The sequence below is a fragment of the Marmota monax genome, unplaced genomic scaffold (genome assembly GCF_021218885.2).
Source record: "Marmota monax isolate L192 unplaced genomic scaffold, Marmota_monax_Labrador192_F-V1.1 WCK01_AAM20220418_F8-fsc00105, whole genome shotgun sequence".
Classification (NCBI taxonomy): domain Eukaryota; kingdom Metazoa; phylum Chordata; class Mammalia; order Rodentia; family Sciuridae; genus Marmota; species Marmota monax.
The window spans coordinates 431,659-459,585 of NW_026692947.1; the positions used below are offsets into that span (position 1 = coordinate 431,659).

The following is a 27,927-nucleotide window of genomic DNA, read 5'->3' on the forward strand; positions in this document are numbered from 1 at the left end:
ATAAAAAGGAAAAAAAAGGAAATAGCTTAAATATCCATCAATAAGAGTTTAAGTCCAGCCTCATCTATTTAGTGAGCCTCTGTCTCAAAATAAAATAAAAAGGGTTGGGGTTGTGCCTCAGTGGTAGAGAGTCTCTGGGCTCAATCCCTAGTACACCCCCCCCCCGCCGCCGCCACACAAACTTAGCTTAAATATCCATCAATAAGAGAATACTCTCAGCAGCAGAGCACCCCTGGGTTCAATTCTCAGGACTTCCCCCTCCCCAAAATAGTCAAATACACCAAAAATAAGTTACAGATGAAATGCTGTGGGAATTTCAGATGACTGCAATTGTTAGTAGGTATTTGAAAAAATTCAAGAAGATTTCATAAAAATATGGCATCTCTGTAAGATCTTAAAGAAAAATAGGTAGGATTTGTGCTTGCCTAGCATGCCCTGGGTTCAACGTCCAGCATCACCACATAACCAAAAAATTAAAAAATAGGTAGAATTTGGAAATTCACAGAAAATAAATGACATTTCAGGTTTAAGGTTAGGCACAAGCAAAGAAAAAGTGAAGAGAGTGTTCAGAGGACAGCAAGCAGTTAAGATCAATCCAAATAAAAACAAGAGGCAGATGCAGAGTAGGAAACAAGACTAGCAAAGTTGGTAAGGGCTCAGTTTTGGAGAATCTGTGACACTAGGCTGAGGAGTTTAAACCGTCTATAGGAACAGAGATCCAATAAAGATGAAGTGGAGAAAGGAGAGAAAGAAGTCAGGTAATGATAGTTCAGTTAGACTAAGGAAAATGGAATAGAAAAGATATAAAAGAATAGGTAGGATTTGTGCTTAGTTCAAGGCCAGCCTTGGCAACTTAGCAAGACCTATCTCAAAAATAAATTGATGAACTCAATTTCCAGCTAGAAAAGGGAAGAAGACTCATCAATACCTGGCAACTGATAGACAAGGGAATAAGGGGAAGATGACAGTTAATAGATCTGCTGAGGTGTGGATGCTGGCTATCAAGAAGAGGGTGGTGAAAGAAAGAAATTAAGGAAGAAATTAAGAATAGGTAAAGCATGGAAATTAAGACTATGGGCTGAGGAATCAGGCAGTCTGGCTTCAAAGCCTACCTCTGTGACTCACTAGTTGTGAGACCTTGGGCACAGTACTTAATCATTTTAAGTCTTAGTTCCCTCATCTAAAAAATGGAAACAAGTGGAATCCTCCTAGGGAGGACTCGGAAAAACACTGACACTAGGTGCTATGTCAGAAGTCCTGACTAAGTCTGGAGTGGTCTTTAGCAGTCTTGAGCACCAGTGTTTTCAGAAAGCCTCTCAGGGGATTTGGATTTCTTCTTATGATTGAGAATCTAAACAGCACCTTGCAAACTGAGTCATTTCAATTAAAGGTAGCAGAGTTAATGTTCACACATGGAGGTTCACACAGTAGTCAATATACAAAGTCAGCGCATTTAAACCTCAGACACAGAAAGACCTGACCAATCGCTTTCACCCAATTTTGTTAACAGCCATTTGTGAAAAATGGGACCGCCAGAAAAGCTAAAAAACATTACTTTGGGAAATCCTCCTGAGTTGACTTTCAGGAGCAGTTGAAAAAAAGAAAAATGAGACCATGAGATAAAAAAAAAGAACCACGAAGAAGCGTGGGCCACACTGATAGAGCAAAGGTTAAAAGCACAACCTAGTAAACTTCTCCAAGCAGCTCTTCTCCAGCTCCTTTATGGCCCAGGGACAGATGCAAAGTGGAGGGTGGAGAGCTATTAGGATGGTTTTACCAAAACTCAGCCTAATGGCCCTGGAAGGAATGACATGGAATCTTCCAAGAAGGTCCCTGAGAACAACAGAGGCCACCAAGGCTTCATGATTTAAGAGAGGTTTCTGCTGGAACCTTAAGAATTGATGAACTCAATTTCCAGCTAGAAAAGGGAAGCTCCTAACATTCTGCACCCCACATAGCTGCAGGGACCTACCTTTAAACTCCATGTTGGCAGCATCATCCAGAAGCTCCTCCTTCATGGAGTTCAGGGTCTCGACAATCATGTCCTTCATTTCCTCCTGCTTTCGGTTGGCAATATTCATCAATGATTCATACAACTCATTTTCCTTCTTTCGAGTATATTCCAGACGTTTGGGAGTAATTTGCAGGTCCCGCTGCATGTCAAAGGCCTGGTTGATGAAGATGTCCAGGCAGTGGCAGTGCACCGAGTTCAGGGCCTTGGCCGCTTCCACCAGGCGGGTCTGTAGCAGCTGGTGAGAAAACGTGATCAGGTGTCTCAGCTTCTCACTGTGCTCCACCAACATGCTCTGAGGTTTAGTGTCCTGGCTGGGGGCCCCACAGTTCCAGTGACTGCTGCTTAGATAGCCCAGGTCAATTAGTTGGCGATATAGCGGTGATCTTTCACTCTCCATTCTCCTGATGGAGGAGTCTATTATCTCCAGCTTTGGCACTTTGAAAAAGAATACGGGAAAGGAGAAATACTTTCGGATTTCCTGAAGCTGCTGCTCCTCCCTCTCAGAGAGTTCATCTTTGTGGAGTGCATACATTATCACAGGTAAAAAATCATTCACCAAGTCACCCAGAACATCCACTGTGGGCCGGAGGCCTTGGCATGGTGCCACCACAATGTCCACCTCCTGGAAGGGGAAGGGGGTTATATCAGCACCTCAGGGTCAGAACAATTCCTTGCCTCCCCAAAGTCCCAACTGATACCAAAATCCAGATCTACGGTGGAGCAACTGGACCTCAGTGCACCCCAATCATATGTCCACCTCCTTCCTTGGTTACCAACACTCCCTTGTACATCCTGTGAGGGCAGGCCCTCCTCTAGAGAGTGAAACAACAAGTAGAAAGATGGCGGTCCCTTCAGCCATTTCAGATAAAGCAAATATTTAGTCCCTGCCTTCCTTTGTTGCTTGGAAATTCCCACTGATTCCCTCGGATGAAGAAATAAGACAAATAATGGAAGAAAAGGAAACTGTTGTGGCAATTATCAGACTGGAAGTGAGTCTGCCTGGAATTCCTCCCTCTCTTTCGCTCTTCACAAACCCTCTTCCCGTTTTCTAACCTGGCTAATAACTCCTAAGCATCCTTTAAATCAATGTGTATGGCAGTCCCTACACACTGTCAGAGCCTTACAGAGCCTTTACTATTACACAATCCCAAACACTCTTTAATTCCCTAATTAATGTTCAACACATTTACAATACATTTATTTAAAATCCATTTTGTTCTACATTAGCCTGTAAACCTTTTTGAGGGCAAGGACCATGTTTGTCTTGTTCATTATTTTAACTTCAGTGTTGAGCACACAGTAAGTCCACAACATTGTTGAACCAATCAATTATGCAGCAAACTAAAAGCTAAGTACAACAAACATTACTGTCCTGTTCTAAGATTTTGTAGGTCTTAGCCACCTGAGTCTTAGAAATACTTTTAAGAATATGATCACTCGGCATGACAGAGATCAAGGTCTACCTCGCCAATATCTCGGCTCTGTATTTTGGGGAAAGCAACGTCCTTTACAGATAGAGTAGGGCTTCCAGGAAAGCTCTTCAGGGGAGGGTGATTCTACCAGGAAGCAACACCCGTTGGCCTGGCCCATCTTCCTACCCGAGTGCAGATGTGATAGCTGGAGCAGAAATGGTCATGCTGCAGACCTAGGCAAACCTGAGGCTGGGAGCCAGCACTAAGCACCATGAAGCAAAAAGAAGCTGTGGACTTCTTTTATGTAAGAAAAAAAATTAAGCACTGCCTTGTTTAAACTCTTGTTTTTGTGATGATGTTACAACTGAATCCAATTTAATCTATATCCCAAGTTTCTAAAGTGAGATTCCAGAATGATCTTGGGTTTAGAAACAAACCTTACACAAGTCCTTTTCCAAGCTATAGTTTATTTTTGTTTTCTATTTCTTTCCTGAGGAGTTTCAAAGCACTTAAAGTACTTATTTCCATTCACTGAACAGGTTACTCCTCATATTTCTGAAAATGTCTACACAAAGGGGTGACTGGGAACTCAGGCCCATATCACTATCATAAGTACACAGGCTCTTGATGTATTCTGAGGTTTGTAAACTCAAAACAACCCCCTCCATAGCACTCTAGAACTTACTGAGTTATAAGACAACTCAACACATATCTGTTCAACTTTAAAACCCTAAAGAGTTCTCAGACTGAATATTCAAAACCTAAAAGGGATGCAATTTTATTTTGTTTATTTCCTTTCAAATTAATATCTGCTTTCACTCGTTACCTTATTTGAAGAGCAGGTATTTTCTGATAAAAGATTTTTAAAAAACAAAAACCTGAGCCCTTTACCTTTCTGATATCCTTCTCTAGATAAGGAATGGGAAATGCCAGCCTATTACATCCAGTATCTTTTTCCACTGACACTGACTCAGCGTGCATGTTGTTCTTATTTTTTCCACTCCAAGCGAAGCACAAATGTCTCACCTTCTTCCAACAAAGAACTAAGCTTCATTTTCAGGTAGGTCACATGATGTTCACTTGGCTGGCCACTTTACACTCCCAAAAGCTAAAGTGCTTTTAGCATCTCCCCATTTATAATTGGAGCAAACACTGCATAAATCCACCTACTCCTTACCCAAGGCCAGACCAAGAGGAATTTGCTGTTTCATCTGCCTGAAACTGCAGAGAATGTATTCTGGTTGGAAAACTAGTCTGACACTCATCTTGCTGTTCAAAACAACCCCTTTTGCTACCCTGAGTCACAAATGCTGATGTGTGAGTCACTTCAGAGAGGCATTTTTAAAAAGTTGGCATGTAACAAATTTCAAAATTTAGAATGGAACATACAATTGCATAAATACCAACATTACAGTCACATATAATAGATAAAGAAAAAGGAATCCCAAGACATGAAAACAGTTATACTAGGTAGAGAATTATTGTTGACAATGTTTTGATCTTGTAAAGCTCCCATAAATATGTACATTTTCAAAGATATTAAGCAATCAAACCTATAAAAAGAAAACCTAAATATCTGAAATCAAAGTATTATTTAGAAAAATCTTTTTTTTTAATATTTATTTTTTAGGTGTAGATGGACACAACACAATGCCTTTATTTTTATGTGGTGCTGAGGATCGAACCAGGTACCGCCCGTGCTAGGCAAGTGCTCTACCACTGAGCCACAATCCCAGCCCTGAAAATTTTTAGGAAGAATTTTGTCTGCTTGTTTATTTGATTTTTTAAAATTTTTAAAATATATTTTCAGGTTTTCCTCAAAGGACCATTTTGTGTACACAACAAAACCAGCAGCTAAAACTGCCAAATCTACTTATAAGACCCTTTTAAAAGACCAGTTGTCTTTATTTGCTCATAGGTGCAAATTCATTAAAAAAAAAAAATTCAAGGCTGTCTAATGGTAGGGTATGGTATGATACACTGACACCTAGAAAGAATCCATCCATTCCTAAATATATCTTGTACTAAACAAATATGGATGAAAACCAGGTATATTCTCTCTTCTCCTTTCCCCAGTTAATTCATTTGTGCAGTTGGTCTTGCTGTTCTTTCATGACTGTCAGAAGACAGGCAAAGAGCTGCAGGCTGAGACCCTGGCAATAGTACAAACTAGACTGGAATGTGGTATGTGATTCTGCAATACTCACAGTGAAGGGATGACTCATGCTGGATGGTTATAAACAAAAAGGGAAGCCAGCACTGTCTCCTGGAGACAGGGAGTGAAAAAATAATAATAATTAATATAGAGAGGATGAGCTAGAGCTCTCCTGGGCCCTATTACAGCCACCTGAGACACAAGTCTGACCTCAGATTATTACTCAGAAGACCACCCTTCCTATAACCCAATACAGTGCCTGGCATTTAGTAAGCATGCAGTAAATAAATGTACAATGAATTAGTAAAGAAATGATGCCTTTACTACTTGCTCAAAACCATTCAATCATCAAATGTAAAATTTCTTTCAATTCCTACCCCTCACATCTTATCCCACACATTTAGCGATATTGCTGTTTGCCTCCACTCCAAGAATGAAGCACTGAGTAAGCATTTTGTTCTTACCAAGGAAAAAGAATCTAAGGGAATTGTTAGAAAAATCCTTAATTCCCATTTTGAATCACAGTAAAATCCTAAAAGAGATTTCTCTTATAAAATGCATTTTGTACAACTCCATGTAATGTACAGAAGCTGATCTGCTACCATCAATTTTCTTGGCAGGATTAAAACAATGTAACAGAAAGGTGCTTACTACTCTCTAGATACCAGAATGATGCTTTGGTTTTGTTTTTTTATGTAAGATGATACTACTTGAAAGGCCAAGAAGCAGTCACTCAATTACTGACTCCTTCCTGAGAAATACTGGCTCTTATTGGTGAGGCCTTCTTACTCACAGCACATTACCAACTCCATTGTGGCAAAGGGGATTATACTAATTGATGATTCAAACAGAAAACAGTGATGTACTCAGGCTGAAGTTGGTAAGAAGCAGATGTCTTTGCTTTCTCTACCATTCTGAAGCCTCAGGTTTACATCACACAGAAAAGGAGTACACAACTATTTAACAGTCCTGCCCTTGTTCAGCAATTTACACAACCTCAACCTCAGTCACTGTCTCCACATCCTAACCATCTTTACTTCCAATTCTCCTCCCATATCATTTTTTTAAAAATCTTTATTTATTTTTATGTGGTGCTAAGAATCGAACCCAGTGCCTCGAACGTGCTAGGCAAGCACTCTACCACTGAGCCACAACCCCAGCCCCCCCATATCATTCTTATAGAGCACTTGAGAAATTTTTCCTGTTTGTTTTTCACAGGGTTGGTTCTGCATTTTCACTCTTAAATATTAATTGCCTGTTAAATAATATATCTCTCTGTTCTTACGACATTGTAGAAAATACCTTGATTCACTGGTACAAATACTCTCCAAGGGTAATTTGCGAATGGATGGGTTTCTAGGCTATAACATGCCTCATGAAAAACTGGGATTAATGTGAAGCCAACCAGGAGCTCTATCCCAGCAGTCAACACCGAATGGATACAAGCTCATCTCTCTACCTAGTAAAAACATCATATGGTTATTCAAGGGCCAGATACAAGACCTGAAAAAAATTAATCACAATCATAACCTTCAACTAGCCACAGAAAGCATGAACCATTATGCTCAAAGAAAATAGATTTACAGGGGCTGGGGTTGTGGCTCAGTGCTGGAGCACTCGCCTAGCATGTGCGAGGCCCTGGGTTCGACCCTCAGCACCACATAAAAATAAATAAATAAAGGTATTGTGTCCGACTACAACTAAAAAATAAATATCTTAAAAAGAAAATAGATTTACAATCCCAAATACCCAAAGTCTTTCAGGATTGGAATTATCCTCTCTACATTATAAACTGCAATGAGTTAGGAGACAGATAAGATAACAAGAATGTACTGAATAGCCTCTGTGCATTCTATCTTCAGGACAAACTTCCATCCAGGTACCCATAGATGCAAATCAAAGTAGGAATCTGAAGCTTTATTCTCTTACTACTTACTAGAATTATTGAGAGACAAAATAATAGAATGAAGAAGAGATAAAGAGGGAGGAGGGAAAATTATACCTTTTAACTTTATATATATATATATATATATATATTTTTTTTTTTTCAGTTGATGATGGACAATTATTTTATTTATTTATATGTGGTGCTGAGAATTGAGCCCAGTGCCTCACACTTGCTAGGCAGGCGCTCCACCACTAGGCTACAACCCCAGCACAAGTTGTTTTTTAATATTTATTTTTTAGTTATAGGTTGGCAAAATGTATTTTATTTTTTTATGCGATGTTGAGGATCAAACCCAGTGCCTCACGTGAGCTAGGCGAGCGCTGTACCTCTGAGCCACAACCCCATCCCATATCTTTTAACTTGTATATACTTCTGATTAATGACCTTTTGTGACATCTTTCTCCTTTCATTTTATTATAAAAGTAAGTCATAATCAATTATGAAGAATTTTTCCTCTAACAAGATAGAACTGTGACTGTAAGTTAGCTGGAACAAGAAGGACTTAAATTTGACAAAAGGAAGGACTTCCAAAAAGGATGATTATCTGGGAAGGGAAGGGTAACTGAAAGAGTAGAAAGCCCTCTTCTCAAGGACACTGATTTATTCATTCAAAGGAAAGAAGGATCTGGCTTACTATGTTCCAGACACTGCTAGATGCCTTAGACATAGTCTCTCATGTCGGCCTCACACCAATCCTAAAAGACAGGGACTACTAGCCCACCTTACAAATGAGTCATACAGCTAAATAACAAACCTAGGATATAAACCCAAGTCCATATAACTATAAAGACCACATTTAATCAGTCACTGAAGACACACTGTGTCAGGCAATTCTGAAAGCAAAGTAAAGGACAGACAAGATGATTTCAGAAATTCCAAAAATCCTAGGGTTCTATGTTTAAAAGTATATGCTAAGCTGGGCATGGTGGACATCCCTGTAATCCCAGCAATTTGGGAGGCTGAAGCAGGAGGATCCAGGCCAGTCTGGGCAACCTAGAGAGACGCTGTTTCAAAATAAAACATAAAAAGGGCTAGAGACCAGCTCACTTAGAGAATACCCCTGGGTTCAATCCCCACTACTGCAAATTAATTAGTTAATTAAAATAAAATAAAAAGCATATGCTAGTACAGAGCAAAGACTCTGCTAAAAAACAAGATAATATCTTCCAAGGACTAGATGAGACATCATAAAAGAAGTGAGAAAGAAAATATTTTTAAGCCAGGCACTGTGGCACACACCTGTAATCCTAGAGGCTTGGAGGCTGAGGCAGGAGGATCATGAGTTCAAAGCCAACCTCAACAAAAGCAAGGCGCTAAGCAACTTAGTGAGACTTTGTCTCTAAATAAAATACAAAATAGGGATGGGGAGGTGGCTCAGTGGTCGAGTGCCCCTGAGTTTAATCCCTGGTACCCATCCCACCCCCCCAAAAAAAAAACAAGAGGAAATACTTTTTAAAGCCCCAACAAAAGTGTTCTGCTGGGCTGGGGGTATAGCTCAGGTGGTGGAGTGCTTGCCTCACATGCACAAAGCCCTGGGTTCAATCCCTAGCACCACCAAAAAAAAAAAATTCTACCTTTCAAGTTCTGAGTTAAGAAAGAGTCGCCTCTTCTCAGAGGTGGATGGGAACAAGTTTTTGAATAGAAAAACAGAAAGGAATCCATTTTATGCAGGAAAGAGGTAGGTAGATAGGGTCCTAGCAAAAGGAAAAGACAAGAGGAAGATGAAGGTTGTAATCTCTGTCAGATTTTCTCCCTAAAAGCTTGAGTAAAGATGGTCCCAGCTTCAGGCTGTTCCTTTAGAGATATCAAGGCTATTATGATGAGCTCAGAAATTTTTTGAAAATACCAGCAGCTTAGGAGGTTGAGGCAGGAGGATTCTATGTTCAAAGTCAGCCTCAGCAACTTAGAAAGGCCCTCAGCAACTCAGTGAGACTCTATCTCTAAATAAAATATATAAAGAGCTGGGGATGTGGCAGAATAGTACAGCACCTCTGAGTTCAATCCCTGATGCAAAAACAAACAAACAAACAACTTGCCTCTAAATTACTCACATCCTTAATAGCCATATTAACCTAAACAGGGTATTCTTAGGTCTTTTTTGGCAAAAAACAATGTGTGCAGGGTAATTACATTTCACTACATAATACTGGTGTGTGCTAGAAAAAAGATAAAAGAAACATTAAAGAACACAGGATTACTGATGATAAGGCATTTATAATTCAGCATTTGCCTGAACTTCCCGCATCTTTTTTTAACACATCAGTTTAGTTTCCCTTTTTACAACCCTTTTTACAATGGTTTCTTTATTTTATTTTAATTATACTCTAAAATATCATTCTGTATTCCTCTGCTTTGTAATGTATTACCACATCCTTTACTCTTTTCCCTTGGAATAACCATTTTGGGCCTAATTCTAAATATTTCCCTCTTCCCAAGACCATCTTCTTGCCTCGAAAACATCAAAGAGCCTTCTTTTTTCTCCCCCTTGCACTACTAGAATTAAACCCAAGGCTGCTCTCCTTAAGCTACATCCCCAGCACCTCCCCCCCTTTTTCAGATTTTTTTTCACAATACCTTTATTCTATTTATTTATATTTATGTGGTACTGAGGATCAAACCCAGGGCTTCACACGTGCTAGGCAAGTGCTCTACCACTGAACCAGAGCCCCTGCTCCCCAGCCTTTTTATTTTTTATTTTGGGCCTCACTAAATTGCTGAGGCTGGCCTCAAACTTGTAATCCTCCAGCCTCAGCTTCCTAAATCATTGAGATTATAGGTGTGTGCCATACCTGGCTTTCTTTCCTTCTTCTTACCTATCAAACCTCATTTTAAAATCTAGCTACATTCAAGAGACAATGTGGTATCTAATTAAATGTAACATAAAATTTGTCTTGTAAGACACCACATTAAATGTCAAAGTTAAAAACAGAGAAAAACTAGTTTTCTAGCAATAAACAATGTGTAGGAAATATGGGGAGTTAAATTTTTGTCTAAGCTACTGTCATTTTAAGATCTTATATAAACTGTGTAAGGCGGCACATGCCTGTAATCCCACCACTCAGGAAGCTGAAGTAGCAGGATTGAAAGTTCAAGGCCAGCATGGGCAATGTAGTAAAGACACATACACCCAACTCTCAAAAAAAAAAAAAAATCCCTTTATAATCATTATGGATTGTGAAAGCATTAATTACCAAAATTTTTAAAAATCAAAATCAATATCTATATGATATTAAGATATTATTTCCATTGATAGCTATTCAGAGTGACATAGAGAAAACTTTACTACTCCAGTAGTTTAGATTTGAAAATATTTTTTAAATAAGTTTATTTGCAAGTCATTGATCTTGCCTGGAAATATTAGTCTTCATCAGCCCACTAGGTATCACGATCAGCCAATATCCGTGCAGCTGTGTGACACAGGTGACATGTACATTTGTCCAAAAGGCCAAAAAGTACCTAGTGGGGTAAAGGGCAGAACACTGCAGCTGCTTAACTGTCACAGTAAATGGAGCAACACTGCTAGGCTACAGCAGCTGTGGATCAAACACCTTGAACCACCATAATTGGGCTCCTGTCTCTGTTAAACACATCAGAGGTGACTCAGCTCACTATTGGAATCCAATTATGGCTACTGTTTACACCTTTTTATTCCTTTTCTTACAGACGTTCACAGGTGAAAAGAAAAGATACACACACAATCAGATTGAGTAACTGAGACGCCAACAATGGTTCTATCAAACCTATAAGAAGAAATTAAAAAGATAGGTGGAAGGTGCTAGAAAGAGGGATTGAGGGTGAGGAAGTACTTTTTTTTTTTTTAAATGATTGTAGGTGGACATAATACCTTTATTTTGTTTATTTATATGTGGTGCTGAGGATCAAACCCAGGGCCTCAAATGTGCTAGGTGAGAGCTCCACCACTGAGCCACAACCCCAGCCCAAGAATTACTTTTGTATACAAAGAATAGTTACAGTGAGTATGGATAATGGCAAAATATGTTACAATTGAAAGAACAATATATTTTAACACCAAACCAGGTTTCAGATTACTAACAGCTTGACAGTGTCCCTCTGTTATTGAATAATGAACCAAGAGTCTCACGGAAGCCAGACTAAAAAGCTGGGAATACCAAGCAGTGCGGGTCCATGTGAACTGGACTATTCTGAAACAAAGTGAAAATGGCTAATTTATGAGGACTTTAAAATAATATCTTAGAAGAATGGCCATTGTACAAGAGTACAGGGGGAAACTCTGCTTTGATAATCTGACAGTTCAAAATGAAGATCCCATTTCCCCTAATTCAATCTTCATTTCCTTTAGCTAAATGCTTCCTTTCTTTGCCACCCTCTTTACAAACCAAATAGAAGGGCTGTTTAGAGTGAACTCAGTGGTCCTAAATAACTGAAGCTAAACAAAAAGATCTTTCTCACTGGTAGAACAATCTTCCAGGTAGCCATGCACGGATTCCAATAGTGAGCTGAGGCACCTCTGATGTGTTTAACAGAGACAGGAGCCCAATTATAGCCAAAGGGCAGTGCCTGAATTCCGCAAAGGCTGGAAGGGCCTCTGGTGCTCAGCATCAAGGGGTTCTAAACTTAGACCACTAGGGTCTGTTACCAGTTTTACATCAAAACCACTAGAGAATAAAGCAGATCCGGAGAAACACTGGCTAAGGAAGCCCCACCAACCACATAAAATAACATGAGAGGCTACAGAATTCCTCAAGAAGAATGAGAATCTACATCTTAAATGAGCCCAGAGAAAACTGATTTGACACTGCAATTCCAATTCCTCATCAATTGTGACCTCAGTTTGTATGCTTAGCACATATCAGGAGAAAGCCCTGGGAACTTTTAGTAAATACTTGGGGGAACAGCTTGCACTTTCTTTTATCACTTCAACTCATGGAACAAAAGAAAATGAGAGTCGGGTACAGCAGCACATGCCTGTAATCACAGCAGCTGGGGAGGCTGAGGCAGGAAGATCTCGAGTTCAAAGCCAGCCTCAGTAATGGAGAGGCACTAAGAAATTCAGTGAGACCCTGTCTCCAAATAAAAAAATACAAAATAGGGCTGGGAATGTGGCTCAGTGATTGAGTGCCCTTGAGTTCAATCCCCAGTACCAAAAAAAAAAAAAAAAAAAAAGTAAATGAGCATTAGAAATTTAAACCAATTAGGGCTGTGAGAATAGTGCACTGGTAGAGTGTGCCTAGCACACACAAAGCCCTGGGTTTGATCAACAGCACCTGGAAGGGAAGGGAAGCGAAGGGAAAAAGGAAGCCATGTCAACGGGGAAGGATTTAAATTTTTAAAATAAAAGGACAAGCTGGGAGCACGGCACGCCTATAATCCCAGTGGCTCGGGAGGCTGAGGAAGGAGATCACAAGTTCGAAGCCAGCCTCAGCAAAAAGCAAGGCTTAACCAACTCAGTAAGACCCTGTCTCTAAATAAAATATAAAATAGGGCTGGGGGTGTGGCTCAGTGGTTGAGTGCCCCTGAGTTCAATCCCCAGTAACACCCCCCACCCGAATTTTTTAAATGAAAGGACACAGAGAAATCAAATAACTTGCCTCTTCTGCAGATGGCTCTGTTTACATTCTAAGACTGTAAGGCAAGAATGGGAAAAATCACCACCCAACTTACAGCAGGGTCATTTCAGCTATTCAAGAATGGCTTGGTTTTTGTTTGTTTTTGATACTGGGGATTGAACTCAGGGCCTCATGCATGCTAGGTAAATTGAGCTACTCCCCCAGCCCTTTTTCTTATTTTATTTTGAGATGGGGTCTCACTAAGTTGCCCAGGCTAGCCTGGAATTTGGCGATCTTCCTGCCTTAGCATCCAGAGTTGCTGGGATTATAGGAATATGTCATAGCACTCAGTTTGTGACAGTGTTTGTTAACACAGAGGTCACAGTGTGTCAGGTCATGCATCAATTTAGTGGGTTATTGTCATTATTTTTTAAAAAATCAAGTCAAATAGAGAAGAAAATATCAGTGTACATTTTAGGAAGTAAAAGTATTGCTTCATGCAACTTTCATTTCAAATACATATGTCTATGTTTATGTATATACTGGATCCTGATGGAAAATATATTTCCTCTTTGTTTTAAAGTCAGTTTTAATGTGCATATTTGAGGAGTTACATTGTAATGTTATGGAACACATAAATAATAAAATGATTACTACAGTGAAGCAAATCAACATATCTATCATCTCACATAGTTACTTTTATATGATAAGAGCAGCTAAAATTTAGTTATTTTTAAAAAAATCTCCAACACAATACAATTTTATTAACTGTAGTCCTTATCTTAACTTTAGATCTCTAGACCTGTTAGATCCTACATATCTGCTAGTTTTTAAATCCACAACATTACACCTCACAATGAAACCCCAGGACTGATGTCCCTATACAAGGGCTCTACCACTGAGCAGAACCCCCAGCCCCATATCAGCTACCTTGTAACCTTTGACCTGCATCTCTTAATTTCCTCCCCGAAAACTCCTCTCTCTTATCCACCCACTGAAACCCTGTTTTTATTCTCTCTGTATGTTTGACCCTTTTTTAAAGATCTCACATATAAGTGAGATCATGCAGTATTGTTTTTATGTCTGGTTTATATCACTTAATGTCCTCCAAGTCCACCCATGTGTGGCAGAGGACAGGACCAAAAATGTATTTCTTATAGTGAATTAAAATTTGAAAACTGATGAATGAATGAAACCATAAAGGAACTATATATCACTATAATATCACAGAGACATTAAATATGAATCAAATATTGATGAACTATGAAGAAGTTCATGGATCAACTGAACAGGTCTTGATCAATAAAAAAGGATTACTGCCAGAGTTACTGTCAAGAGTTATCAAAGAATTCTCACACTGACCTGGAGCTAAGAAGTGTAAGCTTGTAGTCTGAACACAGAGAAAACCCACCACTAAAACTGAGCCAAGAAAAAGTGGGAGCTTGTTACACAGCCCCCTCTAGCACACGAAGATAAAAGAAATATGCGGAAGGAAATCAGAAGGCAGTTTCTACAGCCACACCAAAGGGTTCATTCACTGACTGAGAGACCAAGAGGAGTATATAAAGTAGTAATAAGAAAGGAAAAAAACATTCTCCCAAATCTTGCCAAACTAGTCCACCCTTCCCAGCATTGCTACCCCAGTTGATAAATTCCCCATTCTTAATATCACTGCATTCTTTTCTTCATATCCATTCCTGACCCCTGGCATAGTCTCATGCTTTACTGACCATCATTTGGTGTAGGCAAATGCCTAGCCCTAGCTATCCTGTTCCAAGGGAAGCCCAGGGGATAAAGAGAGCCCTTCCAAGTGGAGGTAAGAATGCTAGACACCTGATCGATCTCCTAGGATATGACACAGCACCTATGCTCTCTTAGTGAGGTTACTTCAAGAGAGAAGCCAAGATATTCTTCAAATGACAGGACTACTATGTCTCCTTAAATTGAACCAGACCTGCATTCCTTCTAACGTAGGAGAAATGACCAGTCCCACTCAGTAAATTAATGACTAGATCTAAGAAAAAACCCACAGAAATGTTCACGTGGTCTCAATTCTAATAAGAACATTAATTGTCTATCATCTTAACCTTCTTGAAAGAGAAAGAAACAATTCCAACAACATCCTTCTACCAAGAAATGAAAAAAAAAAAATGAACTAACCTTGATGATAACTATTCAATAAAAGCTTACCAAGATGCAATCATCAGATTATCACATATTCCTTTTATTTTCTTTGGAGGGGTACTAGGGATTGAACCTGGGGGCACTTTATCACATCCTTAGCCCTTTTTACTTTCTATTTTTATTTTTTAAATATTTTGTTAATTGTAGATGGATACTATATTTATTTTATTTTTCTGTAGTGCTGAGAATTGAACCCAGTGTCTCATACGTGCTAGGCAAGCACTCCACTACTGAGCCACAATCTCAGTCCTGCCCTTTTTATTCTGAGACAGGGTCTCACTAGGTTGCCTCAGCTAGCTTGAAACTCGAGATCCTCTTGCCTCAAGGCTCCTAAAATGCTGGTATTAGAGGCATGTACCAGCCACATATTCATTTTCTTCCAGGATTACTCCCTTGTAATATCATGGGCAGAAACAGGGATGGGTGATGCTATGCCCTTATCTGTTTTCAACTTTCTAGATTTTGTTCCTCTGATTACATAAAATGCTGTTCAGAGCCCAGAGTACATATTGCCAAACCACTTTTTCAAGAAGTCAAAATAAAAGCTAGTATGTATGTGAACAACTGATGTATGAGACTGGTACCTGTAAGAGGGCATGGTGCATCGTCACCTCCAATTCAGCTAAAACATGAGCAGCATCCTCACTGTCCTCTTGAACCTCCAAGTCTTCTTCAGGGATGGTCTCCCAGTTGCCCTGGTGAGCGGTGAGCGTGTGCACTAATTCATACTGTCCAGGGAGTGCCAGGGTGACCCGGGTCTGAGTCCCATAGGTGAAGCGGAGGCGCCGGAGCTTACAGCTCTCTTCACTGCCCAGCTTGGTGGTGGGAAGCACCTGTACCCCCAACAGCAGGTTCAACAACTGACACTTGACATTACAATCCTGGCCGAGGATTAATATGCAGGGGAGGCAGTCCACAATCTGCTGGAGGTACTTCTCTTCCTTAGGTGGGAAGGAAATGCAGCTCAGCTGACCTGGTAGGGGAAGGGGAGAGTGGAGGAAAAAGGAATAAAGAGAGAAGAATGAGAAAGAGAAGACAGAGACTCAGGCTGTCAGGACCTAAAAGAAAAATTTCTAGAAGACTTGCACTTAAAGGAGATACTAGGAAAACATACCAGTCAAAAAACATTCTTCAAATACCAAACAGAGGTTCCTTCCCAGCTGATCCCCAAGGAAAAAGCTATTAAAGGTGGCAGTGACCTGATCCCTTCTCCCCACTTATTTTACATCCAGTGGAGAGACAGCCTAAGAAGTTTACAAGAACTGTATCACAAACACAAGATAATTAAAATGACAATTACTAGGACATGAGTCCAGGAAGAAATTATACCTCAGTGTGTGAAAATTAAAACCTACCTCCTGAAGAAGACCCAAAGCTTAAACAAGTACAAGCCTTTTACATTTCTCTACCATATGTTTTTGCTTATTTTCCTTATTTATGACATATTTTGTAACTAAATATTCGAGCTGATCTGTATATACACTTAGAGTGAAATGAAAAGTTTTAAAAGACTGCATGAGCTCTAGACTATTTTCCAGTTCATCTCTCTGATAGCTGGTGACAATGTCCCAGCTGCTAAGTCATCTGTTTTTAGAATATCAGGTGCTCAATTAAGATCAAGAGTTCCTATCAAGTCATATTTCTTCTGTTTATAGATGACAACACCCTGAGTAAGACAAAGGGAAAGAACTGTCTGTGGAGATAAAATCTAGGCATGCTAGATTTATTAAATAGAGACCAACAATCCTCCTAAAGCAAGAGAACTTCTGTTTGGGGAAAAAGAACCAGAAGTTGATTCCCTGAACTTGATCCTTTCCCACTTTTTCAGCTCCAGGGCCTGCCTATATCTAAGATTCAGAAAGGCCAATCTTTAAGCCAAACATATACATCATAATTTAAGTTTTGGGGGGCAGTACTACTAACCAAAATAGTATTTGCTTTAGTCACTTTACCATAAACTACATTAAACCAGCGATAGGCTGACTGATTTGTTCATAAAATTGAAGCAAGAGGCCTGATTTACTTCAAAAGTGTTTTTACTTCAGGATGAACCTACCCTACTACTATTTCAAACCTTCCTGCTCCTCAACAAATGGCACCACCAAAAGGGTTAAAAAGGTATGTGTTCATGCAGGCCTCTCTATGCATTTCACTGAGGCTCTTCCTTTCATGCCTGTCTATATGAGCATCACTCTGGCCTGCAATAAACATCAGCAATACCAGACACTGAAACAAGGAAATCTAGTCTCCTGGGGAAAAGATGGGTTCCTTAGAAAAATAAAAAAGCATGCATTGAGTGCCTAATTTGGTGCAAGATATTTACTAATAAGCATGAGAGCAAAATACCAGGCTACTGGTTAATCTTTCTCCTATGATCTAAAAGCAAGGGTGCTTCGTCAATTGTCTGTGTGGCCACTTAGCAAGTAGCATGGGCTAGGGCTAGATCCATTTGTGTACAAGGTCCCTTTGTACCTTGTTCATAATTATACACTTATCATAGTTTATCCTAATTATCTGTTTATACTTATCAAAAGCCATGAAGAACCATCCTATTTCTCTCTGTATCCTCGACATCCAGTATAATGACTGACAAACAGGAAGTGCTTAAAGTTATACTTTTGTTTGTTCTGGGTCAGAATCCAGAATCATAGAGTTGTCTACAGAAATCTACAAGTGAATACACAAAGTATTTCAAAAAAGTACAGTATCATGAAGAATAGTTAAGGGGAACTATTATTCCTTAAAAAAATGCCTTTATCTCAATCCAGAAAGTATACATGGACAAAAGAAAAGAACCTTCCTCAATCATCTGGCAGAATTTAACTGCCATAGTGTCAACCTCACCATTCAAAGTCCAGCCAGACTATCTTCTCTCATCTACTCTCCCCAGCTTTCTTCTTTTCCCATGCCCCACGCCCAGATTTTCATGTATCAGGAGTCAATTCACATTGATAACCTTTAAATTCTTATAATAAAAGTTGTTGTTTCCTAATGAAAAAATAAATAAAAACAGCAAACTTACATGAGCTTTGTTACTGCTATTACAGAAGAAAACAAACTAAACTACTTTTGAGAACTAGAAGGAGAGGCCTCAACACCTCTGAGACCAAGTGCTAGCTATAGGAAAGCCAGTAAAATATGCAGCATCAGCCAAAATCACGGGAGACACACCCCATTATTCATCTTACTAAATTATCACCTCCCTTGCTCCATCTCTCCCACAAAAACAGTACCTACACATAAAACTGCCACTGTCAAAACAACCAAAGACCAGCTCAATGCGCAAGGCTGAAGTTGAGCCCCGTCCTAATTCTCTGTTTTCAGGTACTCTGCAAGGGTTCCAAGCACAACCTACTGGACTGAAGAAAGGTCTTCAAGATGGACGTCATCATCTATCCCTCTTTTTCAATATATCACTATCCAAGCCCTTTGTCCCCACCCCACCCCCCACATATCTTTGGTTTTTTTCATTGACCTCCAACATGTCTATGAGATTTGAACATGGACATAAGAAATGAAGATGATCATTGCTTTCTTTTTTTCTTCCCCCTGCAGGATTGGATTCAGGGGCACTTTAACACTGAGCTACACCCCCAGATCATTTTATTTTGAGATAGGATCTTGATGGTTGCCCAGGGTAGTCTCAAACTTGCACTCTTCCTGTCTCAGCCTCCCAGGTAGCTGGGATTAAGGCATGTGCCACCATGCCAGGCTGAGAAATGAAGTTGAATGCAGGTGTCTTTACTTATTGCTTCTCTAGGCACACAGGTCAGTAGTGATGAAGTATACAACACAGAAGTGGGAAAAACACGAGAGTGAAGGCAGATGTTCTGATCCCAGGCTTTATCACTGACTTGCTCTATGACTTTGGCAGTCTATTTGCTCTTTTTGTGCCTTGAATTGCTCACCTGTAAATGGAGGAAGTTGGATTAGATCTTCTTTAACATCCTTTCCAATTCTAAACTACTGTCAGTTTTAACTGTTGAAAGAGTAAGGATGGGGAAGAGATGGAAGGTTGGTCTGATTGTATTTATTTTACTTCAACTTATATATGAACTTAATTATGCAAGCTCTCCCTGGACTCCTCTAACTACAGATGAAAAAGTTGACTGAACTCACCAGGAGCTCTGAGGACCAACAGCGCAGTCTTAGCAGTTCTCTAAAGAAGAGATCAAAAGTGGTAGACTGACAGTAGGAGGGAGGAAGGAAACCTGTTTCAGAGATGGAGCAGCTGCCTCTCTGACAGTCAGAGGACTTCTGAGTTAATGGCGTTTTCTTCTGTAATTAATACAATAGCATCTGTGTATGGCTGCCAGAAGGTAACAGCATGGCTTCTCAGCTGGTGCACATTAACCCTGCCAACTCTGGCTGCAGAAAAATTCATATCAAATGTCTTAAGTGCAAACCAAGGCCTTCTTTTTCTTTCTGTTTTTCTTTTGCTTAGTGGCTATACTTAAATATAGATGATCTTGACTGGGGTTATTTTTAAACAAAGGTTTCAAGTTGGAAGAAGAGAATAACAATGGAAGGAGCAAGTCATTTTGCTTATTTGTCCTAGGTAACATTTATTGAACCCTTTCTATATATTGATCACTTTGTTTGCCTAATCTCATTTAATGCTCACAACTCTACCAAAGACTCCTCTTATCCTCACTTATAAATGAGAAAACATAAGTTTAAAAATCAGAACTAAGAAACAGCCCAGTTTCCTCTACTTATCTAAGCAGATAAAAGGTGAAACGCAGGGCTGTGCAGGAGATGTCCCCAAAGTTTCAGGGGCCAGGTTAATACTCAGTAGCAGACAATGCTCTCTACTACCCAAATACAACATTTCTCAATCTGGAGCCAAACACAAAATTTAGTATTGTAAGACCCAAATTTAAAGGAGAAGTTGCCCCAAACCACGAGGAATACAGACTTTGAGGAGAAAAACAGAATTACCACTATCTGGTACATTTTCAAAATTGGTACTATTATTCTACCTAAGATCTCTAGAGTCTCTTTTCTATAAGAAACTATAGGTGCTTTTCAGAGAAATTCTTAACATACTTCTTATCAGTCAGTATGATTACCATTTGGATTTGAAGTTAAATTACACTAGTAAGAGAGGTCAAGGGAAGGAAGAAAGGCTACACAGAAGGACCAAGAAGAATCTGGGCAGATTTTGCTGGGTCCACCTCATCTATTACCATTAGATCCCTTTGTCTACTGTTTCCATTCATGTTCATTCTCTAATAAACCTAATCATTAATAGTTTTGCCTGAGTCTTGGGGGCGGTTTCCTTTCTGAAGGCTTTATGCATATAAAACTTTGACTAAATAAATTTGTTATGTTTTGTTCTTGTCATCTTGTGTTTTCTTAGAGTAGTGTGGGTCATGACCCCTATGACAGTCACACATTTTTTCAATCTCTGTAAACTCAAGGTAAACAAGGACTTCAGAGTTAATTCAGATATCAACAGTTACTACTTAGTCCTTGTTCCTGGTACCAAATGATTTTCTTCTTCGAGGAGACTGTTTTATTTAAATGCTTTTACTTTATTTATGGGGTGCTAAGGATCGAAACCAGTGCCTCACACATGCTAGGCAAGCATTCTGCCACTGAGCTACAGCCCCCACCCTATTTTGTTTTGAATCTCACTTTTAACATTGAATTTCCCTGAAATATAATATGTGCTTTTATGGCAAGCTACCTCAAGTCTTCTCTAAAAGCAAAAGAAATTTAAAGGATTTTATAATTAACTTAAGCAACCAGTGACATAAATGTGCATTTCCATAAATAAGTATGATGCTTTATTTTATATCAACTATATGTGCCAAAAGTAAAGAACAAAACCTAAATTGAGAAAAGAATGTTATATAGTCTTTCTACTATAATCAATTCTACTATAAATTTCAAAGTATTCAGCTCCAAAAATTCCTGGGGTATGAAAGAGAAGAAAGTATAGACAAGAAACATTTACTTATCATTCCCAAACAAGCTCACTGGCCTTCAGCAAAATTTAAGATGCTGAATGACACAGGAAGCACCTGATTTAAGGAAACTATATGCTTAGGTAGTCTTGCTTTCAGAATCATCAGGACCAATCAGTACAAGGTATTTTGATGAAGGGGTCAGGGTGCAGAGATTAAACGCTGAAATACACTCAAGTAGCTAAAGCTCTTGCTGGAAACTGAAAGCCAAGCTGGCAGAAGCATCTCTAAAGTTATCCTATCTGCTGGTCATAAGATCTTCAACAGAATTTTTTTTTTTTTTTTTTTGTATGGAGAATTGAACCCAGGGACAATTTGCCACTGAGCTACATGCCTAGCTCTTTTTATTTTCAGACAGGGTCTCACTAAGTTATTTAGGGCCTCACTTATTTAGTTATTTAAGTTGCTGAGACTAGCCTTGAACTTGGGATCCTCCTGCCTCAGCTTCCTGAATCACTGGGATTACAGGCATGCACCACTGTTTGGCAGATTACCAACAGATTTTTTTTTTTTTTTTTTTTTTGGTACCAGGGATTGAAGCCAGGGGCACTTAACCACTGAGCCACATCTCCATCCCATTTTAAAATTTTACTTAGAGACATGGTGTCACCGAGTTGCTTAGGGCCTCACTAAGTTTATGAGACTGGTTTTGGACTCATAATCCTCCTGTCTCAGCCTCTCAAGCCACTGGGATTCCAGGAGTATGCCACTGTGACCAGATCCAACAGATTTTAAGCAGATTGTCCTGTTACCAGGAAAAAGGGGAGTTTACAATGGCAGGAGCCACATGAGACGAGAAGAAGGCACTCAGCAGCCTGCTGACAAGTTCCTTTCTGGGTGAAACTGCTCCTGAAGCTGCTCATGCTACAGGGGGAACAAAAATGTGGCTGGAAGATGAGGCTGTAATTTATGGGATATAGAGATGGAAGTGGTTCCTCAAAAGACATCAAGTACAGGCTTCACAGAAAGCTTAGATTCTGTAATTTAGAAAGAAGTGTTTAACAGTTTATAACCAAAGAATGATTCAAAAGTGGTAATATGTCAAAAGGATACTGGAGCCAGGTATAGTGTGCATGCCTATAATCCCACCTACTTGGGAAGCTGAGGCAGGAGGATAGTAAATTCAAGGACAGCCTGGGCAATTTAGCTAGACCCTAGCTTAAAATAAAAAGGGCTGGTGAATTGGCTTTAGTGGTAGCTTGCCCATAATAGGTTCAATCCCCAGTACAAAGGGAAGGACAATGGAGCCTGTAATCCCAGTGACTTAGGAGGCTGAGGTAGGAGAATAGCAAACTCAAGGCCAGCCTCTAAAACTTAGTGAGACCCTGTCTGAAAATAAAAAGGACTGGGTATGTAGCTCAGTGGTAGAGTACTTCTAGGAGATTAAAAAACGTTGGGAGCAACCTGAAGGAGGATTTAAATGACCAAATTGGGGATAATTCATGCATAAAAATTAAAAATAACAGAGTTATAACCCATTGAAAAAAATTCACACGTCCCCCATTGACATAAATAAAAAAGTGAAAAGGAAAGGTCTTCTCCAGCAGAATGCCAACTAATAGACACAGAAGGAACATGGAGACAGGAGGGAGTGTCAGTGGATTCTAGGTCTAGTGGAAGGAGGTTTGTGGGGAAATGGGATGAATATCCGTGAAATCTCAGACACTTCCCCACAAAGGACTAATGAAGTGCAAAGGGGGAAATGGTGAATTTCAAGCTTAACATCTCCAGGGAGGGTTGACATCATGCACTCTGTGAGGTGGGTGCATCACAGCATCTCTCCGTCCTGTTAAGAGCCCATGACCTGGGTCTGGGATTGTGGCTGAGAGGTAGAGTGCTCACCTACTAGGTGTGGGGCCCTGTGTTCGATTATCAGCACCACATAAAATGAATGGAATAGAATAAAGGTATTGTAAAAAAATAAAATAAAAAAATAACAACAACAACAAAAAACGCCCATGACCTAAGTCTAATAGTGAGGAAACAACATATAGATCCAGGTGAAGGGGCCTACTACAGAATGTAAGGCCTACTTTACAAATTTGCAGAAGACATGAATGACAGGAAAAGGCCAAGGAACTGTTTAGGATTAAGGGAATCTGAAGAGACATAATAACATGTGCTCCTGGACAGGGTTCTAGATCAAAAAGAAAAAAAAAAAATCATTGTTGGGACAGTTAGCAAAACTTGAATGGGATCTGAGGACTGGTTGGTAATATAGAATCCATGTTAATTTCCTGATTTGGAGAGCTGTACACTGACATGTACAAGCATGTCCTTGTTCGGGAGAATGTTTGAATGTTTACAGATGAAACAACCTATTTGCATCTTGTTCTCAAAGGTTCTGAAAAAGACAAGACATAATATACCAGAAGGTGGGGGGAGCTGGTTATACATCAAATGTGTTAAAATGTTAACAACTGGGAAATCTGCGGGAAGTAGGTATGAGAGCTCTTAATATTTTTCTGTTAACATTTATGCATGTTTGAAATTACTTAAAAATTATTTTTAATGATAAAAAGAAACCCTAGCAAGGCATATGCAGCTCTAGATCTCAGAAGAAAGTGATCAAGAAACAGAATTTTACCTGAAAGGAAAAACAGCAGGGAAAAATCCATCCTACTCAGTAATAACAGGATGTGAACAATAACAGTTTCTTCATTGTTCCCACTTTTGCCCTGCATACTATTTTCATGTCTTCAGTCTTCCTGTGATGGTTTATGGCTGCCCATTCGGACTGGGGAGTTCAGGGCACTAATTCAAGTAGTTCAGGGTCAGACTTAGAACCCAGATTCACAAGGCTAAGCAGCCTAGACCGACACCATGCACAGGACACTCTGATGAAGGTAACCTCTAACCATCAAGCTCATCTGTTAAGAAGCCACCAGAGAAGCCTGACCTTGCAATGCCAGGAGTGGCCTCTTCTGTTTACTCAGGGTTAGAGAACATATTGCCACCTCTTCAGGAGTGCAGGACTCTTCCTTAGCATACTCTTAACTACTTTTCTTCTATGCTAAAAACCATTTCTGAAGTGGGAACAGCAGAACTTCTCCATTTCTCTTCACAGGACAATCATCAGCAGAGCAAGACAGTTTTCAATCAGGAGAAACTGAAATAGCTTTAACTAGAGTTCTTGTATGCCAAAAAATAAGAATGACTTTTCTTCTAACAAGCTATTTTCCCCCAACTTCTCCTTGCATTTATGTATCACCACAAGATTAAAAACTAAGGCTAGAGTACATTTTTTGGAATATTTCTAAAAGCTAAGCTTCACGCTACTAGTTCAATTGCTGTCCCTCTAGAGAGAATTTTTATCAAAACGAGTTCTGTAAACCTAGCTGCATTTGTGACAAGGCTTTGGTCCTTGCAAAGTGTATTTTTGTTTTTGGTATTAATCACAGGAACTTCATTTTACTGCAAATTATCATTGATCTTTTTTTTTTTAATTTTTTATTGTTGGTTGTTCAAAACATTACATATTTCTTGATATATCATATTTCAAACTTTGATTCAAGTGGGTTATGAACTCCCATTTTTACCCCATATACAGATTGCAGAATCACATCAGTTACACATCCATTGATTTACATATTGCCATACTAGTGTCTGTTGTGTTCTGCTGCCTTTCCTATCCTCTACTATCCCCCCTCCCCTCCCCTCCCCTCTTCTCTCTCCACCCCCTCTACTGTCATTCATTTCTCCCCCTTGTATTATTTTTCCCTTTCCCCTCACTTCCTCTTGTATGTACTTTTGTATAACCCTGAGGGTCTCCTTCCATTTCCATGCAATTTCCCTTCTCTCTCCCTTTCCCTCCCACTCTCATCCCTGTTTAATGTTAATCTTCGTCTCCTGCTCTTCGTCCCTACTCTGTTCTTAGTTACTCTCCTTATATCAAAGAAGACATTTGGCATTTGTTTTTTAGGGATTGGCTAGCTTCACTTAGCATAATCTGCTCTAATGCCATCCATTTCCCTGCAAATTCTATGATTTTGTCATTTTTTAATGCAGAGTAATACACTGTGTATAAATGCCACATTTTTTTTTATCCATTCATCTATTGAAGGGCATCTAGGTTGGTTCCACAGTCTTGCTATTGTGAATTGTGCTGCTATGAACATCGATGTAGCAGTGTCCCTGTAGCATGCTCTTTTTAGGTCTTTAGGGAATAGACAGAGAAGGGGAATAGCTGGGTCAAATGGTGGCTCCATTCCCAGCTTTCCAAGAAATCTCCATACTGCTTTCCAAATTGGCTGCACCAATTTGCAGTCCCACCAGCAATGTACAAGTGTACCCTTTTCCCCACATCCTCGCCAGCACTTGTTGTTGTTTGACTTCCTAATGGCTGCCAATCTTACTGGAGTGAGATGGTATCTTAGGGTGGTTTTGATTTGCATTTCTCTGACTGCTAGAGATGGTGAGCATTTTTTCATGTACTTGTTGATTGACTGTATGTCCTCCTCTGAGAAGTGTCTGTTCAGGTCCTTGGCCCATTTGTTGATGCAAAGTGGTTTTATTAAAAACAAAGAAATCCTGGGAAATTCTGTCCCCATTATATGGACTACAAAGGGTAAAAGAACACCAAACCGAAATCTGTCTGGCATAAGTAAGGCACTAAAGCTCTTAATCTGATGAAGCTAAAATTAGACACTTTTTACATCCAAGTAAAAGAATACAAATAAAAGCAGTTTTTAAAAAGAAATGTGCATTTTTTTTTAAAAATCAAAGTCTTTTATGAATATACAACCAAGAAGTCATTCTTCAGGCGATTCTGATACATCATTTAGACAACTGAAAAGTAAAACAATTCTCCAGTCCTACTTCTCATCTTCCTGCCCAGAGAATAGCACCCCAGGGAACGGAAGCACAGCATAATAAAACCAACCCCAAAGAGAGTAGGGGTCAAAAGGTTCCCACAGCCACACGACACACAGCAGGGGATCATATCCAAACCTTTCACACTGCCTGTGATGGGCATTTCATCTGGAGTCCATAGGGGATCGATGGGTCCTCAGGCTCTGACCAACCTTTCTTCACAGTTTTGGATTGAACTTTGGAGGAACATTATACATAAGGAGGCTTTCTCAGTGATACAGAGAAAGCAAAGAAACACAGATCTCTACCACTATTTTATATATATATATTCTCTGCTCAGGTGCCAAATCCCAAGACCCCAACATCACTAACTCCTCATTTGGCAAAGAGGTGAATCAGTCTGCCAACCTAGAAATGGCCTGAGACTGGACATCCTCACAGGGCACTTCAGATAGACCTCTGAGAAATAAGAAAGAAAAACTGCATATTCCACATGGACTCACTCCCTGTACTCGTTATAAATGACACCACTCAGATTCCCTGGGCCACGTAGGAAGCAAAAATCTATCATCCCTAGAGGCTGACTATTTTTCTACAAGAAGGAGCAAATTGACTTTAGGTCTTAGAACTGTTAGGGAGAAAAGCACATCTATCTACACACCTTACACTCTCACTACTGGTTTCTCTGTAAGTAATCTCTAAGAAAGATATGGAGATGGAGAGAAACTCTAACAGTAATCCTTATGAATGCATCCTGCATTTGAAACCTGTAAACACAAAAATTATCAATACTCTAACAAAGAAAGAAGAGGGTTAATTTTCTTGTACTTGGTCAGATAGTCAGCAGAACGTCTCAACTCTTACTTTTTTTCCTTGCAGTGCTGGAGATGCAGTGCTCTGGGCCTTGTATATGCCAAGCAAGTGCACTATCTTTGAGCTACACCCCCAGCACTCAACTTCTATTCTTAACAGTGCCATTTAATCTTACAAATTCCCATGTGCCCTACCCCATCAAAGAAGCTGTTGGTTAAGTAGATAACTAATTTGTAGACAACTCCCTAGAGGGTATGCAATGAAACATCAATCCTTCTTTCATAACATTGCTTTAGAATTAATAATCTGTTAGTTGGACAGAGTGGTTCACTACTATGTCATGTGCCCAGTACAGAATCAGAAAATAAAATAATAATTTTTTGAGTGAAAAAAATTAAGAATTCACTTCCCAGGGCCTGGGGTTATGGCTCAATGGTAGAGTGCTTGCCTTGCATGTGTGAGGCACTGGGCTCAATCCTCAGCACCACATAAAAATGAAGTAAAGGTATTTTACAACAACAACAAAAAATTTAATATTTTTAGAATTTGTTTTTTTTAAAAAGAATTTACTTACCATATCAGAGTGAAACTCTGGTCTATTGGTATTGTATGCAACTAATTCATCCTCTGGGACATGAAAAACATTATTTGGGATACCAGCATAGAATGTAACTCCAGCCTAGCCAGGCACGTGGGGTGTACCTACAGTCCCTATAGGTGTACCTACAGTACTCAAGAGGCTGATGCACAAGGATCACTTCAGCCCAGGAGTTCCAGGCCAGCGTAGCCAACATCGCAAGACTTGGTCTCCAAAAAGAAGTAATGCCAGACTACTCATCATCTATCAAATGTATATTATTGTTCTTTTTTTAGGGGCCCAAGAAGTAAAATGTAGGTGAGTCTACAAAAATCCATATCTTCTCTGGTAAAATAATAATAATAATAATAATAATAATAATAACAACAACAACAACCTTCTGAAGTGGGAATTAAATTGCACTTAATTTCTTTTTTTTAATATTTATTTTTTAGTTGTAGGTGGGCACAACATATTTATTTCATTTTTATGTGGTACTGAGGTTTGAACCC

General features: G+C 39.5%; 1 protein-coding gene across 2 annotated transcripts in view; it reads right to left on the reverse strand.

Moving 5' to 3' along the window:
• The window catches only part of Dstyk (dual serine/threonine and tyrosine protein kinase), a 54,167-nt gene that overhangs the window by 18,115 nt on the left and 8,125 nt on the right, over window positions 1-27,927 (reverse strand). For both annotated transcript variants that reach the window (XR_006853295.2, XM_046452097.2), the window contains exons 2-3: window positions 15,826-16,214; window positions 1,973-2,636 (exon numbers count right to left, since the gene is read on the reverse strand). Coding sequence is in view for 1 of the 2 variants with exons in the window: in XM_046452097.2 (XP_046308053.1) it covers window positions 1,973-2,636; window positions 15,826-16,214 (1,053 nt within the window). In the remaining variant the exon portion in view is untranslated. The remainder of the gene's footprint in view (window positions 1-1,972; window positions 2,637-15,825; window positions 16,215-27,927) is intronic.